At 38.4% G+C, this 20,522-nt stretch overlaps 1 protein-coding gene across 6 annotated transcripts in view; it reads right to left on the bottom strand.

The window, feature by feature from the left end:
• TBC1D4 (TBC1 domain family member 4) overlaps positions 1-20,522 on the bottom strand; it is a 100,543-nt gene that overhangs the window by 37,702 nt on the left and 42,319 nt on the right. For 4 of the 6 annotated variants that reach the window (XM_027646697.1, XM_027646704.1, XM_027646712.1 and 1 more), the window contains exons 2-5: positions 7,580-8,182; positions 6,143-6,232; positions 2,460-2,564; positions 560-692 (exon numbers count right to left, since the gene is read on the bottom strand). In XM_027646697.1, coding sequence (XP_027502498.1) covers positions 560-692; positions 2,460-2,564; positions 6,143-6,232; positions 7,580-8,182 — 931 coding nt within the window. Of the gene's footprint in view, positions 1-559; positions 693-2,459; positions 2,565-6,142; positions 6,233-7,579; positions 8,183-14,327; positions 14,483-20,522 lie in introns of those variants that run through there. The other 2 variants (XM_027646730.1, XM_027646738.1) reach the window with 2 other exon arrangements.

Below are 20,522 nucleotides of genomic sequence, written 5' to 3'. Positions count from 1 at the left end.
CAAGAAGCATTTGGATGATTCCCTCAGGCACATGGTTTGACTCTTGGGGATGGTCCTGTGTAGGGTTAAGGGTTGGATTCATCATATTCTGTGATTCTTTGTAGTTTCCTAACTTAATCATTTATTTCCCCATAGGATAACTAAGTTTTGAAGTGCATGAGAGAATAAACACAAAGAAGGAAAAAAATAACCCCACACAGGAAAGAAGGAACACACAGAAAAGCAAGATCCTTTTGGATCACCACTGTCTTTTTATGACTCATTTCGAAAGCATGCAACTTGAGACAAAAAAACAAACAAATGGAAGGTGAACTGGTGGGTTTTGCTGCTCTGCTTAACGTTCAAGAAAGGTATGATGATGAAAGAGTATGTATTTATAACAGAAGCTATACTATATTCGGTTGCAGTATCATTACTGCTAACACCTCCACCTAAACACAGAGAGTGCAAAGTGATGGTAAGAGTTGCTTATTGGGATATTTTTCTCTCTGTTCTTACATGAAGTTATTCTTCTACAATAATCAGCAAAACACAATTAGAAAATAAATTCAGCTTCTACCTTCAATTCTTTCACAAAGTTTGTGCAATGAATGCATAGGGCAGGCCTCACACAGTTTAATCTGTGTCTTGGCATTTTGCAGTGCAGCAGCAGTGCTAAAGGCTTGTTTCAGGGTCAGCATTATCTCATCAACCTGTATGGGAGGGAGAGAAAAGAGTATTTAAACAAAAATGCATGCCATATACGTGAAATTAGATTTATAAATCATGTCATAGACAGGTACTTCAGAATTTAAAAAAACAAACACAAAACCAGACAAAACCCTTTTACTGTCTTCTAAAGAGATCAAGGTTGTGTTCCCAGCTTTCTACCTGTTCTGTAGATACTTACCATCTTTAAGTTCAGCCAGACATTGTAATTTTGAGTATGTGACTGCAGCTACTCAAGCTTACTGGGAAGCACTCACTGTTTTAAGAAGCTGCAAGTGGTAATTTTTGGCTTGAATATATGCTGCCTAAATAAAAAGCATTAATCTCTTTAGCTTCAAGTTTTTCCTGTAAACTGCATGTGTTCCATTCAACAACTTTCCTCCCACCACTATACCATTTTAGCATAAACCCCTACAGACTCATCCCTGCTGCCAGACAGGAGCTTCTCCACAGTACTTCACTTTTCTCTAGGCTACTAGACTAGCTACCAGCTTCATTACAATCACAATTTATCTTTAAGTACTTCTGGCCTGCCTTGCATTCTGCCCTGCTATTTCCTCTGCTGCTACCACAAATACAGCACTGGAAAAGCTCAAACTTTTATCTAAGAAAGGTTGAGGGGACAGCACCTCTCCATATTCATTCAAATATGCTCCTAGACCTTGTATACAAAGCACCAGAATACGTAAAGAGGTTCATAAATACATGGAGGTTTTATATACCACTTAAGCCTTTGAATTATGTATGGTCAGATTTATCAGTAGGTCAGATGTAACATTTTCTGTTAGTACAATGATAGAGTTGATTCCATAATAAGCTCCCATTTTGATAAAAGTGCAGCCTCAGCTGCCATTGTACATCTAGGGCTGTTATCTGTTTGTAGTTTTACTGATGTAAATCTATTCACTCTGAAGCTAGTCAATGGAAAACTTACATTTTCAGCTAACTGGAAAAGAGATTTTTAAGTTTAGTTGAAAAAGAGTTAGCAGCTGTTACCACAGCCATCAGGGACAAACACAGTTCAGAGCAGAAAACAAATTCTTTTAAGGTGTCAGAACTCTAAAAAAAAAAAGTAGTCAAAATTATTTCCTGTGTACTCTCACATTATTAAGTTACCTGTTATCGGTTAAAATCAGTGGCACCTGGAACTTCAATTAATTGATACATACTTTATCAAATGTCCAATGGACTTTTTCATAATTACATACATCCATACATACTATGGTTTTCTTCTGTGATCAGATACTGCTATTTTCTTCTACTGAGGAACAAAACAGACTACAGGAAAAATCCTAAAGCCATACATACGCATGGTAAAGACGGATGCAGGATCAGCCAGTAGTTTAAACCACACCAGTGTATGTTTGGGTTTTATCATCAGGTTTGTTACTAATTCAATACATGTTTCTACATGTTTAATGCAGAACCACGTCTCTCAACAGTTAGAAACTGAAGAGTTACAATCAAATACAGAGCCCAAATATGCTCATGTTCTGCATACATGAACACACCCATATGGATTTTTTTCTATTTGTTACTGATATATGCATCAGCCAAATAGCAGGATATGGTTATGTAGGAATGGAATGTAGCCCTTCCTACTGCATATTTGCATATGCACAGTCTTGCACCTGGGAAGATGTGACCACTGAGGCTCAACTGACACAGCAGAATAACAGAGACTCACATAGTTTAGGAAATACCTTAGAAATCCTCTGATGAAAAGGTCAGGATCATTAATAAATACTCACCAGAGACTCACTTGCACACTGGAACACATAGCAAACATACTGGCTTAACCCAGCTTCCACAGATTCCCGGCAAATGAAACCAAAGTGATCAACGTGTTTTATACCCTACAAGAGTTCAAAAACAACATTAGTGGACTATTTTATAAAGAGGTTTAGTTTCCAAAGTGATCCTAAAAATAGTTGTCAGACTCCAACACTTTCTTGCCCATGCAAAAATTTGAGAAACTATAAATGTATGCTCCTAATGATCTATTTTACAACTACTATCGTTACCTTATAAATTGCTTTCTGTTTTTAAAAGTTACATAAAGATCTTTACACAATCAAAACAGAAGTTATAAAGCGATAGACCTTGACCTTGACTGGATTTTCAGGGAAGTGAACTAAAGATTTCTAGGTTATATTTGGAATTGCCTCCACAGTGAAAACTTGATGTAATAAGCCCACGCTAAAACACAGGTTTGAAGAAGCAACAGAGTAGCAACAGACCTTTGCTTTTCTGTAATACATGTTACAATTATACCAGAAGAAAAAAAGGTAGAGAATGAGTGGTGACATACAGAATTCCAACCAAATTCTGAAATAAATTCTTTGAGACTGATTTACATACCAGAAGTTTCAAGACTTACTATATATTACTACTGATGTTTTCTTTTAAGATCTTAGTCTAACGACTTGACAGGGAACATTGCCTTGCTAAAAACAGCACTAAGAAGATCAAAGAGAGCAGCTTCCTAAGAAACACTATATTTCCAGTCTCAATTCATGGAACATGACTCGCTATTGTTAAAGCTTTTGCCAATGTTTTTATCATCTCAGTATAGTAATAGTAGATTTTCTCCAAATGAAAGGCTAATCTCTCAAGTTCAAATACAACAGAAAGCAGAACTTGTTTGCTTGGATCCATCTCCAAAGAAAACACCTATATCATAAAAGAGAGGAGGAGGCAAAGCAACTTGCCTGTCACTACAGAAAACACTCTCAACAAAATTGGAAATGAAGTACGTGACAGACTGAACATAGCGTTACTACATGCTGTCGTTTTTAAAAACAAAATTGCAAAAGTTACATTTGTGCCACTTAAAACTTAACAGAGGTGCAGAGGGTGTCTAAAAGGACACTAATGGCATTAGTTTAACGATGGTCCACAGTAATCTTGACTTAACTAGACTTATTTTCTCATGACACACGAAGTCTTCCAAAGCATAAAATAAAAAAGGTCAGATGTATACACATGTTAATCTATAGATAGATCAGTGAAGTGTTGCAGGCTGTTTTGTGAAGAAAACATGTTTACTAAAGGTGGTTTGGGGAGATTCCAGTTCCCTCACTGCTGACAGTTCCTGAACAGGTCTACTGCTCTCTGACTTCTCAGTCTCAACAGGAGAACATTTGAAAGGAGAGACAGATGTGACACTTGCACTACTGAGGCATAAACACCACAGTATGTTCCTCAATCAACACTACTTTCATCACATTTCTCAAAGAGTGTGGCTGAACCTGTCATGACAAATGAACAAAGTTTTTTGTTGTTCTGGGTTCCCTCAAGCTCAGCAAGGCTGCAACAAGAAAACTTCTACAGCTGCCTGATACCTGAGTTTAGACAGCACACACACAGAGGTTTATCATCAATTATATTTGCTGCTTTGACAAGTATATGGAGTGTGGATAATTAATTGAATGCAGCAGATCAACCACACTTAATCTAATAAAAAGTACCTTTATTAGACCAGACTAAGAGAATCCAGAAGGCAAACTGACCAGAACATCTCCTTTTCATTGTTTGTAAAGCTTTAAAGAACAAATACTCCTAAGCTTCAGTCCACAATACACAGTAAATCACTGCCCTGTAAATTCATAACAGAGAAGCCCTGTGGCTAACATCAAGTTCTTAAAAGAAGAGGTTTATGCAACCAATACTTAGTCTTCAACAAATTAATGTTCCATTTCTATTGAACACAGAACCCCCTCAACTTCTCTAAAGTAGCTGTTTTGCATTAAAAAAAGAAATCAAACAAATCCCCCTAGAGTATTGTTAGTGCCTCTTTGAGATATTCAAGAATGCAAAATAACAGAAGCTTTGCTCCAAATGAAAGTGAAGAGGCAGTGTGAAAAACTCCATCTCCAAAGTCCAACACACAGCATTACTTTGCACTATTTACTCTACACAACCATTTTCCTGAAGGAAAGCTGTGCTTTGGAAGTCTGCCATGGTTTTGCTGGTCACCACACTTTAAAGTCAGTAGAACAAAGGTTGTTCCTGCTTAGGACTGTTTTGTTTGACTATTATCAGTATGTATATACAACCTAGGAGTCCAGTACCTAAAGCCGAAGTGTCATATTCACTCAGTTCAGTACACCCAAAAAGCAGAAGACCAAAGCTGTCTGCAAATTCTGCTTTCCTTACCCCTTAAGAATCTCTTTGATCTGCATTTATTATAAAGCTATTACTACATCATTGTTTGATTATACTGTCTCATTCTATATTTGCGCTAGCCTTTTTTCTCTATGAAAAGCAATACAAACTGTAGTTTAACAGTAGAGTCAGCTTAAGGATCTGAACCTTTAGTTAGTAGCTCAAGACTCCACTTGAGTTACAAGTATTGACCAGTTCTTAATTTGTATTAGCATTGGTAGACCAGTCATGCAAGAGCAGATTTGTTAATAGCATTAAAATGAAAGCACTTGGGAGTGAAATATAGGTTTAGAGAATGCCAGACGTGTACTTTAAACTAGAATAATAATGTTTAAGGAGGCCTGAAGTGATGCATGTGGCATGGCAAATGAAAGGAGGTAATAAAGTAAAACATCAAACAGAAAGTGTCTGAAGTAAGAGGTACTGAACAACAGCAAGATGGAAACGTGAATCCCTCAGCCCTGGCATTTAACTTTATAAGAAATATTTCTTTATTACTGGACATAGCTAGGTACACCTATTGCCATATTCTCCAGTAGAAGTGATGCAGGTAAACTGCTGTTTTTCTGGAGGGCTGATCTGATGCTCTCTTCCTTTCATTCTGAAGGCTTTCAGGAACTTACCTGCTCAGGAACAGCACACTCAGAGTATCCTAAATGGAGATTAAGCTAATTCCAAAAACATATCCAATGCTCTCCCAAAGTAGAACACTTTATACTTTGTTTGCTGACCAATAATCAAAGTTGCCACTACTGCTATTTTGTACTCATCGTTTCTGTACTTAAGCTTTTTGGAAATGACATTACATTCTAGTTGAAACTGCTACCAGACGAGTGAAACCCACAATTTGAATAACAGCTCTCACTCTTGTAAAGGCAAATAGTAATTCCAGTCTGCTGCAACTGTTTGTGAGGCAATGGTAGTTTAATATTTATTTTTTTTAGTCATACTCCCCAAATAAGCTGATGCATCAAACTTCATGCAGTATTTGGGTATACATTAGACACAATAACCCCTCCCTTTTTTTTAAATTAAGGAGCCAATGGCATAAAACAACAATTTACTCCTATTAAGGGTAAGTGAGATATGATAAACTGTTTTTAAATGGCCTTTGAGACTCAACAAGGGAAAATAGCACAGAACATTGATAAAGAATTCTACATTTCTTTTTTTCTCATGCCTATAGACTAGCAAGGCAAGCCAACCAAAGAACAAATAAAATCTTTTTCTTCTGCTGATCTACATGTTGCTTTTTAATAATGCTTACCTGAGAGCATGAGGAGATATCTTTAAAATTCTTTTCAAACACAACAGATTTGGTGTCTGGACTGATGAGGTTAACTTCAAACCGTCCAACCTGAGAGGGAGAAGAATAAGTCTAGTTTATGACTATCTTGGAGGCACAGCACTGACAGCAACAAAAATGTCAGAATCTAGCCCTTTCTTGTTCACACAGCCTTTCTTTGGCACATCAGCTTACTCAGCTTTTACAAGGGTGCCATAATTCTGCCTATATTGACTAAGAATATTTCAGCAAGCACAATACACTCAGTTGAACAGGAAAGAATTGAAAAGAAGAAGTTGAATTTGAAAGAAAACAGCTTTTCTTCTCCCCCTCCCACCCCTTTTCCCTTCAAGCTGGGATTGATCGAGATCAGATTTTGGTCCAAAGATCACATTGACAGACAATACTAAAACCTTTAGCAAACAATGTGGCTAAATTAAAAGCTACAATGATGTTTGTTTTTCAAATTATACCATAGGTTACCTGAGAAACTAAGGTGATACTTCTTGGTTTGTACTAATTCCAGATGAGAAAGAGTAGGTTCTGCAGCAAACTATCTTTCAGTTTTCCCAAACTGTTTCTCAAGCCTATGGAACTTATTCCACAGATTTCAGAAAATTTTTCAGCTAAATGCATTATAAGGGATAGCTGTGGCTTTCTGAAGGGCAATTCTCACTTCAGTTATCATTCCCCCAAGAGAATAAAAGGCAAGAATGATCTTTAAAACAAATGGAAAGACAAAATCCAGGCACTTAGTCCCCTGTTACTTTAAGGTCCAAGGACTTTTCCTTTTATGGGTCATCTCTTTTACACATCCTTTTGTTTTCTCAAAATAAGCTCCAAAGATGTGAAATACACTTCAGGTAAGAGAAGAAATAACCATTGAGGTCTGAAGGAAGAAGCCTTCAGTGCAGAGATGTTTGAGTACTCATCTGGGAAAGATAAGACAAATCAACACAAAGGGGCTGGGCAAAACATAAGGCTGCAAAAATATTATGTGAAGTTGTGAGTTTCTTTTTAAGTGCACAAAAAAAGATGTTTGGTTTGCATTGACTCTCTTTTCGAAAGAATACTGACTTCTCCAGCCAGGTTCTACATGTCATCTATACAGGTAATCCAGAACTGCATATAAAATAATTATTTCTCTAAAAACGCTGCTCCTTTAAGTGATTACTCTATAAGTAATTACTTTTCTTTAAAATCTGCCCAAGCTCATGACTTGAGGTGACTTCCTTAAGAAAGTTCAGCTACTTGTGTTGCAGTCATTTATGAACAGATACATATAAATATTTATGAGAAATCATGAAACCATACTGGACCTATATTACTTATAAGGCAAAACTTGTCTCAGCTTCAAACTGCACAGGGGAAAAAGATACGGTACAAAACCAACAAGAAATTGCTCCTCCTAGTACACACCTGGAACAACATTGTCCTGTTCTTCTCAGAATCAGAGGGCTGAACATGACTGGGTGCACTTGCGTGTCTTCTGCGCGACTGTATTTTCAGGTTTGCGTCATGAACCCTTTTTTGTGTAACTGCAGTGACGCTGCTGCACCGGGAGCGAAACTCTTGCTGCTCATCAAAGCCAGAGTCCTCTAAAATACTCTCTGGAAAGAAGCTACGAGTGCTGGCCAGGTTGGTCAAGTTGGTCTGGCTGCCGACTGTAAACATTGGAGCATGCCCTGAAGTGTTATTTGGGCTGTCCAGCTCCTCAAATGGGCTATCCAATGAAGAAGCTGGCATGCTTTCTTCACACAGAGGCAAGTCCAAACTTGACTCATTATTGCGTTGCTCGTTTAATACTTTCAGGCGCTGGCGCTCATGAAGGCTGAATTTCTCTATGCATTCATCAATTAGCGTGGAAGGAGCTTTCTTGTGAGCCACTGTCACCTTTCCACAGTAAAGGACCTCAAATTTTTGAGAGTCATAGAAGGCATCTTCACTATCCTTACTCGGTTTGGCATCTTCTTTTAGTGCGGCTTTCGAGACTTGTCTTATGCTGCTGATGACATCAGGAACCTAAGTGGACAGTGTGAAAGGCCTGTTTAGCAACCGCAAATGAGAGAGCACAGCCAGTGATATGTCAGACATTTATTACAGTAAGTATTTACATTAGCTATTTCTTCAGCAGAGTGCCCCTATCTTCTTGGTTAACAATATAAAATCAGTAAAGTTTAAATTCTGTGTAGATAATTTATGCAGTGGAAGCAAAGCAAATAATTTTTTTCTGGAACTTGTTTCAGAACATAAGGTTTTAAATTACCAGAAGGCCTACTGACAAATGTTCACATCTTTTTTTTTGTTTGTTTATTTTTACTGAGATTGCCTTTTCTTTTCTGTGGTCCTCTGCCCACATTGGCATGTTTTACTGATGTATTTTGGATAGGGTCATCACTGTTCCTGTTGTGGAAACAGTTTTGGGAAAAAGAGACCAACAATATCCATCAGTTTCAACTGACAGCTTTGGAATACAGGTAACAAGAATATGGAAATTTTACTGAAATACCATGTACAGTTGCATTAGTTATCATTTATTATCTACTACAAAAACCTCACCCCATCCACCTTATGACATAGTTCACTTTAAGGTCATACTTCCCTGCTGTCTCAGTCATGCAGTTAAGCAGCACACCCAAATCTCCCTTCTCCTCTGTCATTCTCACCCACAGATTCCTGCTACATCCTGTATAGACAAATTGTGCATGTCCAGTAGAAACTCTCAATTTCAGCCCTGTATCACCCACTCTCAAAGACACATGGTTCTTCCTCCATTTTATCCCTATCACCTTGGGAGGAGTCTGCTTTCAATATCAACATATTTAATACAAAAGCTCTTTTTTTTGTTTAAACTTCAATAAAGAAAACAAGGACTTAGGACTTATCTAACTCTACTGACTGCAGATCAGAGTGATACTAGTTGCACTTTTGACAGTACCTATTCCTCTTACCCAAACCTCTCTCCACCATGTCTCGTTTTCTCTGGAAGGATAATGAAAGGCATCATGTTACATGCGCTGGGGAAACTACTAGTGACAATGAGATAAAGAGAGAATATCTATACATTTTCTTTCCAAGAGAAATCGGTTCTCAACATTCACCTAGTCCAATATAATCAATCAACAGCTTTTGTATTCTATACAGCTTCCTACCATATCGATAATATTTGATATCTTTCAAAGAATTTTTCTATTAAAAAAAGATAACGTTGAAGTCACACCTTAATAAATAATTCATGCTCCCAACAGTATCTCTTTCTTTCAGTCACATGATACCAGTTGAAGCCTTGATACCAGCACTTTTGCAAGTCACAGTGGAAAATTACCTCGTCTTAATCCCCATCTCCTATTACACACCCCTCACCCCTTGGGCATTCAGCTCAAATCTGCTTCCAGTTCATTTATTGCAAAATGAAGTTCAATTACCCTAAGGTCTACTGACTGTTTGGCTTTTATCCCTATAGATGTCATCATCATCTCAGTTTTCAGTAAGCCTAAAAGTTAAGTCTTGATATGACACAGACACTAGAGGGTAACTATTCTTCACTCATTCTCACTACAGGCTGCTTAACCAGAGGAAGGTGTGCTTCCTCCCAGCCAGGCCAGCTCAGCTGGACATGAACAATTCTCACTTTATACATGCCTGTTCGTATTCCAAGATGCGGCTCTTTTTCCACTGATGGGTCTCTTATTCTTTCTGTGGCCAGTGCTCAGAGAAGCTCTAGAGTTTAAATTCCTTAGTTTTCTATTACAACGACATTCGTGAACTAGCTGTCTAACATTTCCCTTTTAAGAATCCAGAACCTGTTACAGGGCATTCCACATATATTTCTATTCAAAGTACAGTGAAAAATGATAATTCTATTAAAAATGCATAAATTCTACATACGATCAACTAAACATTGTCAGCTGTTTAACTGGTAATTTGAATTTTTTAAAAAGTGTACTGAGCCTCTTGCTCATCACTTCTAAGAAAAAAGACTGGAAATTCTTAAGTCTTTCTAAAAATACCCACTAGCCTCCTAACACATCCTTCCCTTTCTCTCCTCCTCCAGCAAATCTCCAAATAGCTGGGGATAAGACACTACCAATTGTACCACAACAGAAATACTCATCCATTTCCTCCTCTGTCAGAGATCTCCACCACAAATACATGCACAGTTTTAAGTGACTGCATTTCTATTCAGAAAAGGACACCACTCGTCCTGCTGTTTATCACTTGGTTTTACTTCTGTCTTTTCCAGATTGTGTGCACTCTTCAGACATTCATATTTAAGTCACAATTATTTCTTCAGAATCCCTGCTCCTTGTATAGCTTTTGCATCATATAGTATTTTCACTTATGCATATATGGATCCTAGCATTAGAGCAGGGGTTTCAGCTCATACAGTCCAAACAATCCTTATTCCCTGCTTTGTTTAACTGAATTTTTTTACAGGCTATTTAGAGTGCTCCCTCATCAGTATTCACTTTTTTCTATTTTTTGACCTATACACAGAACTAAAGTGAAAAATCAAGGAGAAAATTTTGAGACCCATTTAATCTCTGTAGTTATGAATACTTCTATATACAGCTGAAGAGGAAAATAAGCTAATACAGGGATTTCACAATGGATAACTAATATCTGCCAGACAGCCCAGAACCAGTTCCAGTTGCTTGTTGGTTCTTTCATGGATACTCTAGATAGTATGGTGTGAAAAACAGCTTCAAGTATAACATGCAAGACAGATACTAACACCGCCTGGCTATTAGTCATACACATGGATTTTGCTGGTCTTTAGTGTACAGGAGTAACTGTATACTGATGACGATGTACCCAAGGACTGACAATGTGCCAGCTTCTACTGTTAGACCTGACTCTCTTCACTTCCAGAGTGACACTTCCTTATCAAGAACAAAGAATTACAGCTATCTGAGATACACCTGATCACATGACAATATTTTCATTTAAAATTTTGACTTTGAGCAAAACCCATAACTGCAATCAAGTGGAGTCTAACAAAGAGTTTTCACCTGTATTTTCCTGAAATGCAAGATACAGGAAAAGTTACACTACTATCAGCATAGTAATCATCCCAATATGACTTTTTACATATTTCTTTGGCATGTATCTTTGGGTTTTGACATTTTGTTCCTCTGTGTATCAAGAAGCCCTAGTCAGAAAAGTTTCACCATCGAAGTTTTGTAACTTTTTTGGATTTAGATATTAGCTTATTTGTTAATGGTAAAATTGCAGGGCAAAGTTAGACAACATCATAAGCAGAACAGAGCTTTCAAAATACTAAATTAATGAAAATGCTTAACTACGTTTATAAATCAGTTTAGGAATATTAAGAAGACAGACTCCTGAAACAGTCAAAACTTATTAATGTGTTTCCAAATTCTAGTATGTCCCTGCAGCAGTCTCATGAAATTAAGCAGCCAAAGAAGAGAAATGGGACTCTTACTCCTGACACACACAGGGCCATTGCAGATCTTTTTGGACACCTACTACCACCTTTTTTAGTAGAACAAAATAAAAAGGTTAAATGAGCCATTGCATAGGTTTTCAGCATTCACCTGAACATAAAGAAATTAAATCCTTAAAATATTTTAGCAATTAATCTATTGAACACACAGAATTTTTTTGTTATATCAAGAAGGAAGACTAGGTTAGAGGGGGTTAAGTAGTGTATTTTCTGGGTGAGAGAGGCACAATTTCAGCCTGAACAAACCCAGTGGTGCTACTGCTGGAACAATGCAAGAAGACTTAATTCTCCCCTGCTTTGCTTCTCCCAGATCCCATGGTCTAGGGGCCTATCACCTTTTTCCAAATGTTGCTGGACAGAAGAGAAAATGACTACGTCCCAAAGGCAGTTGCAGAGGGCTTCCCAGACCCAAAAGGTAGGAGCTGATAGGGCAGTGCTGGGACAGGAGTTCTCAAAAGCAGAAACATAATGTAGGTCATTACTATAGGTTTTATTAATGAAGTTTCCCTAAGCTACTGAGGAGTAGCAGGCTATTATAAGAAGCAGAACAAAGTATTTACCCCCCACCCAACATGCTTACTCAAATATGTTGGAACAGCACACAAAGCTTTCTCTAATATAATAGCGACCTCATGCTTAAACAGTAACAGGCACACTAAACCTTCTCAGGTATTAATAAATTGAAACCAAACAAAATGGATTAGAGCTTCAGATGAGCTTTCTTCCCCTCCAGGATGTTGTCAAGAGCATACATGCCTGTCAGAAGAAAGTAGCAGCACGTGTACTTTAAGACCCTTGAAACAGTGCTCATAAGTAACAACTCAATCTGTGAATAGAGCCAAGAGAACTCAGAGGAGTCGAGATCCTTCTTCAGGGCCTGTACCAAATAACTCCCCCAAATGCTAGAGGTCAAAAACACAAGGACAGACAGTGGGTACCATAAATACAAAACTAGACCTGTGATACTAGTTCAGCTCCTCAGTGTAAAGAACACTCTAAAACTTGGTTGAGGAGAAAAAACAAACAAACAAACAAAAAACCCTTCTACCAAAAAAAAAAAAGAGGTAAGTAATAAGAGCTCCATAATGTCACTTAAAAGGCAATATTTCACTCCAGGGAAATACAATCAATCTAATAAGACTAATTAAAGAAAAAATCCCCACACTTAAGAATGCAAATTAAATTTGTTATTCATATTTGAGTAGCCTAAGACTGTATGAATCACTCTTCATCCAATTAGATCTGATTCAATACATGGTAATTCAACAAGTAAAAGTTAGCTGTACTAAGAACAGATGGCACTGGGCAAGTTCTGCATCACCTACAATTATAATCACAGCTCTGAATAAACAATGTAAAAAGTAAAGTATGACTGGTGTTACACTGTCACAAACTCTGTTTACTATAGGCAGTAGAGTTTTGGTAAACTGAAACTAATGAGAGCATCAATTCTAGCCAGATAGTCCCCAGTCTCTTCTATTTGCACCACACACCTCCCCCTGAGACTTTGGTTTGAGACCTTACTGCAGCACATCATCCATTTGGCCAGCTAGTGTAGAATAAGGTCACAGCACCCAATCCTGGTTAGAAGACAGATATATTAGTACTCTAGACATGCTAATTTCAGCTCTGCAGTTCATGGGCTACATCTTGTTCTATCCCTTGTGACAGACCTGTAACAGGGTCACTACATAAAGGAGTGCAAACACCTTCCTCGTGCATTAGTAGTACGTTGCCCAAAGGGCATGTGATTAGTACTGCCAAGAACTATTCTACTACATGTCAAGACACTTCACTGTGTTCTAAGCAGAATATTATTTTCACACTGGAAACATCATTTTAACTGATGTAACTAATGCAAGCTCTTTCATCTGACCAAAGTGAGGATTAAAACAAAAGAGAGGACTACGGAAAAATAACACCAAATTCTTCTCATGACATTTTAATAGGATTTTGTTAAAATTAATTCCAACTTCAGCCTCTAAAATCCAAAAAAAATCTTCAGTTAAAAGATGTTTATCATCAATATCTTGAAGTTGCAAAACAAAGAGGCTATTGAACCTACTCATGCATGCTGCAGCATAACACTAGAACAATTTGTCACAACTCTAGAATAGGCAGAGCATCTCCATGGTGACACTTCATGCTTTCTTGAATAGCAGTGACAGAAGTTGAAGCATTCAAAAAAAACCCACAAAAACATTCCCTTTCAATTTACAAGAGCCTCCAATGAACAAAGGTGGAAATCCTCTTTTTTCTGGAGGGATAACTTTCCAGTGCACCCTTCAGTAATTACTGATCAGTACTTTCAATTTTAATCCAAACTTAGAACTTGAATACCACGAATATTGAGAAGAAGAACAAAATTCACTAGCTGTATAACATTATTTCCACAGCTGGACTGAATTTCACTGTGCAGAGAAGTTGCAGCTTTTCCTAATTTATTTCTAGCTTCCACATGGAAAATTTCAGTCTGGAATTTATTAACAAAGCAAAGCCCCTCTTCATACCACAAGGCTTGTAAACATTAGTATGTCTGTGAAGTTCTAATCTAACAAACATGCCTAACAAATCTGGCTACTTAATGATAGCAGTTCTAGCAAGGCAATTATTTTCTCACTCCATCACCACACAAGGTGCATTGTCAGACCTGTTCCATCGTACAGAGAGACGCAAGATGAATGAACTTCACACACGCACCTTAGCAGTAGTCAGTACCTTCTGCTGTGAGATCCAGTTCAGGAGCAGAGGCATGTCCAAGCAGAACTGTCACTGAACGTTAGCGTCATGAACACAAGGACTCAGGAACAGATTCCTGGGACAAGTGAGCGCAGAAAGATCCCTCCTCTCACAAAGGGTTGGCAGTGCTGTAACAGCATTTCCTCAGGCTCGTTTCATGATATCACAGCTCAGCCAGAGCAGCCGTTATTTTTCAAAAGCCAAGTATTTCCTGACTTGGGGCTGGAAGCACCCGCAATGCCTTGGATTTGAATAATGCTTCCCACTCATGATCAAGCTATGTATACTTAAAAACAAACAAAAGCGAAACAGGATACCATCCAGAAATCAACACCCCGGGGGTAATTACTGAGAGTCTGACATCTATCAATTAGAAACCAGCACAATGTGAGAAAAAATTAGGAGCAATTGGACATGAGTATCCTTTCAGTTAGTGTTAACTTGTATATCCACAAGATAGGAGAACCCAGCCACAGCAGACACATGAACACCAACAAAATAAGCCACACATCACATCCTGCTATGTACCAGGTATTCGATATCAAGGCAAAGTTCTTATCTTACATAAAAACACAGTCCAGTGTCAGCCAAAGTACAGATACCAGTAACTATTCTCAACTAGAAAGAAGGGTGGGAGAGAGAAAAAATTGTTTTTCTTTAACTGCTATAAATGTTTTTACTGCCATGCAGTTAGTACAGTGCTGATAATTCATACCTTTTATACTGCTAAAACTACTGCATTCTGCTGCTTCCCACTCTGCTGATAGCTGTCCACTGGATACTTTTCACCATTAAAAATGCATCTTTCCAATAAAGCGATAAAAGACCAGCTCAGAATGACTCAACTTATGCAGTCACACAACAAATTTGTTGACTTTGTTTATGCTAGAGACATTTAGAAACTAGAACAGAAGAATTTGTCTCCATCAGCTGACTTTGCTGAAGGAATACCATCTTCTGTTTTACAACAATAAGGAGGATTCATAGCCAAGAGAAATGCTATCACAAAAGGAAAAGAATAACAGCCAAATTACTAAGCACTTCTATAATCCATCTGCACTTAGTGTAGAGTCTAAAAATACAGTTTAGAAAACACAAAGTCAGGTTATCAGCAGGCAGTAATAAGCATCTGCCACCAACTCCAATTCATTCTGCTGTGTGTCTGGGCTAACACAACACAAGCCCAGTAGCAGAAAAGCTGGAACACAGGGGCTGGTAAAGAAAGATTCAGTGAAAGCAGATTTTGGAGCTTCAAGCTGACTGTCACCCCTGGCAGCTAGTGCTTTCACATTTCTGCTGTTCCCTACAGGTTCATGAGTGTAGCCAAAGCTTACAGCATCAGAAAACACATGGGGAACATCCATTAAAGGACTGAATATAGTGAAGTTCAGTTTTCGGGAGACAGAGTCTTCCTCCTATTTGCCTGGCCTATTTTTTTTCCAGGTGACTGGTCAGGACCCAGTTAGGTTTGTTTCTGAAGAACTGCTTCAGGGCAATGCATGTATTTTACTCTGACATTCAACCTCAGACCATAGATTGGTGAGATCACACACTCCTGCTGAAGGCAAAGCTGAAGACCACCACTAAACCACCCTAAAGAGAGATATATTTTTTAGATAGGTAAGCTAAAGTACAATAAAATTCACTTTTCAAAGTAATTCTTACTCAAGATCACCGTAAGACTTACTTACACTATTTAGTTTTCATAGTCAACAAACAAGCAAAAAGTACCACAGTTGCATGGCTTATGCTTAGCAAACCATCACATTACCTAATTTGCTACTGGAAGTTTGTGGATCACCTAACACGTTCCGTGTGCTACACATGCACACAAGATACTGCTTTGTCAAGTATCCAAATTCAAATAAGTAGTATAATGATAGAAAGTGGATCAAGTTACTTAAGAGGAAAGAATGTCTAAGAGTTACAAGACTGTTTTAGATGCCTGAGCAGACAATCGATCCCTTTTTTAATACTTCTATGCAAGCACTCTACAGTGGGGTATCAAAAAACTTCAATGATGGAGTGACAGCACAGCCCAAGAGGAGAATTGCTTTAAGTAAGGAAGGTTCTTGCATTCAATATTTTGCTCCTATGTTTAGGCCAGCCATCAGGTTGACGCTTTTCCACCTTTCAGATACAGCTCCTATTCACTCTGCTTGAATACTTTGCAACCCACAGAAGTGTCAGTACAGAGGTCTCATGAAGATCCTTATGCTCTTTGAATATGTAGATTAGTAAACCTCAATTCACCTACCAGTTTTATACTTAGAGCATATGCAAGTTTGTTTCCAACTCTCACTAAAAGATTTAGCAAAGTACAGCTTGCTTATAACATCATTTCTTCTTTCAAACTGCTTTAATCTCAGTTTTTCCAAACAATAAAAGCACAAATTCAGATCTAAACTAGGAATTTTCTCCTGAAAACTGCATTTTAACTTAATTTCGCAGTAATTTTCTAGTAAGAGGTTTGTTAAAGATGTTTTTAAGAACTCTATCACATTTAACACATACCCTATTTTTAAAAGGGCTTGCCTGAGAAGATAAGGCTGTCACGTGGACAGTCCCAAACAATTAATACATTCTCTGCATTCATTTCCTTTTAGGGGGAAAAAAAAAAGTTGGGAGAGCTCATTGAAGTATTTTGCCCATTTATGGCCACTATCCACTTCTGAAATACAGATCAGAAGACCATGAACTTCATTTTAACAGATTTAAAATGTTAAGACTGAAATAAATGCTCTATGCACCATATTTAAGAAAGTGGCAATTTTTTATTCAGTAGTTTCAGGTAGAAGTTCTCAAGATTTTAATTTAAAAATATTAACTAACATTTTGATTTACTATGAAATGAACACACTTTGGAAAGTCTGTTTTTCCCCAGTCAAGAGATCAAGGTTTCAAGACTCCTATATGGCAGATCATGACAACTCCTAAAGTGAGTATCAGCCCAGGTTTGGTTGAAATACACCATGATATCCATGGATGACACCACTTTTAGAACTCATTTGCAACAATAACCACCTTCTTCTGCTATTACTGAAGGAGAAGACGGTAAGTGTTTAGTAATTCAGCACTGTCACCAGGAGATGGGAAAAATTACAGACTCTGTTCAGTCTAAGAGATCTAGCAGGTGACTATATACTTGGTCCAAAAAAAGTCAGTCACTGAAATAACTTCTAACCCCCTTAATGAGATTAGAAGTTCCTCAATGACATGCAACTGAGTTAGGTCTTTTCCTATTTGATGTGTTCCCATAAACTCTCAATTGCAGTATTGAGAAGTTTCAGACTACAAACTGTCCTTAAAAAAAGGCTCTGCTTACAGAGAGGTGGATACCAAAACCAGTGTTGAACAGCAGGTGATACTGCAGCAGAGACAGAAAAAATGTTACTACTGAGTTCAAGGCTCCTTCTCTCAAAAGACAAATGCACATGATTTATCAGACAGTGTGTACGGAGTACAAAGAAAATGGACTGCAACCTAATAGCATTTTAACAGCTTCTCCATACCTGCCAAGTAATGTTCACTAGTTTTCTAGCACTTCGTAAATACACACTTGTACATGTTCCAGCTGGTCTGGTAATCTCACAGTTCACAGGAGCAACTTGCAACTGTATCAAAGGCCTAAACAATTAGTAATACAATTAACTTTTACCAGTCAGCAAAATACCCTAGCAAAAACATGGCAAGAGAGGATTTCAAAGCCATACTCATTCATGTGCTGAATTCCCAACTGCTTTGAAATGAGGTGCTGGGCAGAGCAGGGAACTTCCACTTAACTAGACTTCCACCAGCACCGAAGTCTTGAATCACCACTTTGCCTGGGAGTCAGAGGAATAATGAATATCATGTCTGAAGGCAGAGTTAGCACAGTTCAAAACACCAAGCACTACTCTCACTGGGAGTCACATAAGTCTAATCTTGTGAATCTCTAACTGTTTAAAATGCTGCAATTTCATTGGCTGCTCATGGTAGCTGTGAAAAGAATTAATAATTAGATAGCTATGGTGTTCAAAAGTAAATCCACATAGACACAGCTGAATGGGCAAGTATTTCAAATTTAATAGCTGAAAGTAATTAAGTGCATGGTCCTCTTTTTCACACAGAGAAATTCCAAAAGAGCTACAGAGTTGCTGTAACTACTACTACTAATAAAACAAAAAAAACCCCAACCCACAAGACCTAGGGGCAACAAAAACAGAAATGCTTTCCCAGAAAGCTTTGAGATAAATGAGTCAATGAAGTAAACAGACAGTAAGTTCTTCTCAGAGATACAGCTTCATAAGACAACACCAACAGTGACACCAATAGTGAAGTGACACCATATATGAAGAGTAAACTAAGAGTTCTTGATAAAGACCCATGAGACTATTTACACATATTCCCAAAAAGCCTGTGAGAGTATTTTGTTTTGGTTATGAATACGGGTCTTATAGAACTGTAGGGGAAAGGGAGCATATAAGCACTTAATTACTGTGTAAGTAAGCAAACACATAGATGATGAATACAGAGTCAAGATGCATGGGAAGGAGTTGTTTCTGAGAGTACATGGGGAGGCTCTGCTCATTTTTTTAGGCAACATTTTCATATATCAGGTATGCACTTGGAGCAGGTGAACGCCCAAAAGAGGCTGTGACCCTGTGGGAAGCCCGCAGTAGAGCAGGTTCCTGGCAAGATCTATAGACCCATGGAGAACAGAGCCCATGCTGGAGCAGGTTTGCTGGCAGGACTTCGGCAAAGGACCCATGCTGGAGCAGTCAGCTCCTGAAGGACTGCACCCTGCGGCAGGGGCCCACATTGGAGCAGTTTGTGAAGAACCACAGCCTGTGGAAAGGGCTCACGTAGAAAATGTTTATGGAGGGCTGTGTCCTGTGTAAGGGACCTCACACTGGACCAGAAGAGTGTGAGAAGTCCTGCCCCTGAGGTGGAAGGAGTGGCATACGTAATGTGCGATGAACTGACCACAACCCCCACTCCCTGTCCCCCTGCGCTGCTGAGGGGGAAGGAGGTAGAGAAAATTGGGAGTAAATTAAGTCCAAGAAGAAGGGGAGTGGAGGAGAAAGTATTTTCAGATTTGGGGTTATTTCTCATTATCCTATTTTGATTTGATTGGTAATAAATTAAACTGATTTTCCCAAGTCAAGTCTGTTTTGCCCCATGATGATAATTGCCGAGTGACCTCTCCCTGTCCTTACCTCAGTTCATGAACCTTTTGTTATATTTTCTCACGCCTGTCCAGCTGCAGAGGGGTATATAAAGGAGAAGGGCAGCAGAGTCCTAATGTCTAGGGCTTGGCAAAAGTATGCTTAGATATAACATGGCAAATCCCATCATGTGGCTCCTGTCTGGCATGGAAATTAAATTCCCATTTATGGACTGATGGGTAAGGGTTAGGGATGAGAAGGGAAGAGTGATTTTGCCACTAACACAACAGTGTTCTCATCACAGTTAAATAAGTTATTTGAAAGGATAATATAAATCTCATTCACTTCAGCTTACCACAGGAGTTTCCTAAATACTTTCACCTAAGGTATTACTAGTCATGCTTAGCTGCAATCAAAGAAAGAGACAGCTTCAAGTAACTTCAAGTTCCAGAAGTATGTGAGTTGTTCTTCTTCATAAAATATGACAGACTTCTCTGGACTAAGGAACTTAAAACTCAGTTTACCCATAATTTTGTCATTCTACAGCTGAAGTTATCTTTACTTCCAATACCTCTGATTACGAAATACTTCTCCTTGCAACTGAAGATTAGTTTGCTGATGAGAGTTAGCAGTGAATATGTAACTATTAAAGGAAATAGGAAAATAAGCTCCCCTGAGGAGTGGACTTCATTCCTCCTGCCCATCAACTCTCCCTCCCCTGGGGTGGCTTAGTTGATCTGGGAATTATCTATGTTCGGAATTTATTCTTGGTCATGTCTGGATGTCCTGTTCTCACTGAAGTCAAGGCTGAAACTTGTTTTGCAAAGCCAGTGAGGAAATGTTGTATCATAAAAGCAAGCATATTTGATAATCTAGCTCTTCTGTGCTTTCCAGCATCATATCTTAGAAGGCAAGCTATGTCTAACTCACCAAGCCTCAGACCCTTCTGTGGTGGGATTTACAAGTATGCCTTCCCCTTTCAGCTGTGACACCCACAAGGGCTTCCAAA

The sequence above is a fragment of the Corapipo altera genome, unplaced genomic scaffold (genome assembly GCF_003945725.1).
Source record: "Corapipo altera isolate COAL_440 unplaced genomic scaffold, ASM394572v1 0, whole genome shotgun sequence".
Classification (NCBI taxonomy): Eukaryota; Metazoa; Chordata; class Aves; order Passeriformes; family Pipridae; genus Corapipo; species Corapipo altera.
Note: the sequence above shows the minus strand (reverse complement) of the source record. Positions and strands in the feature narration are given on the sequence as shown.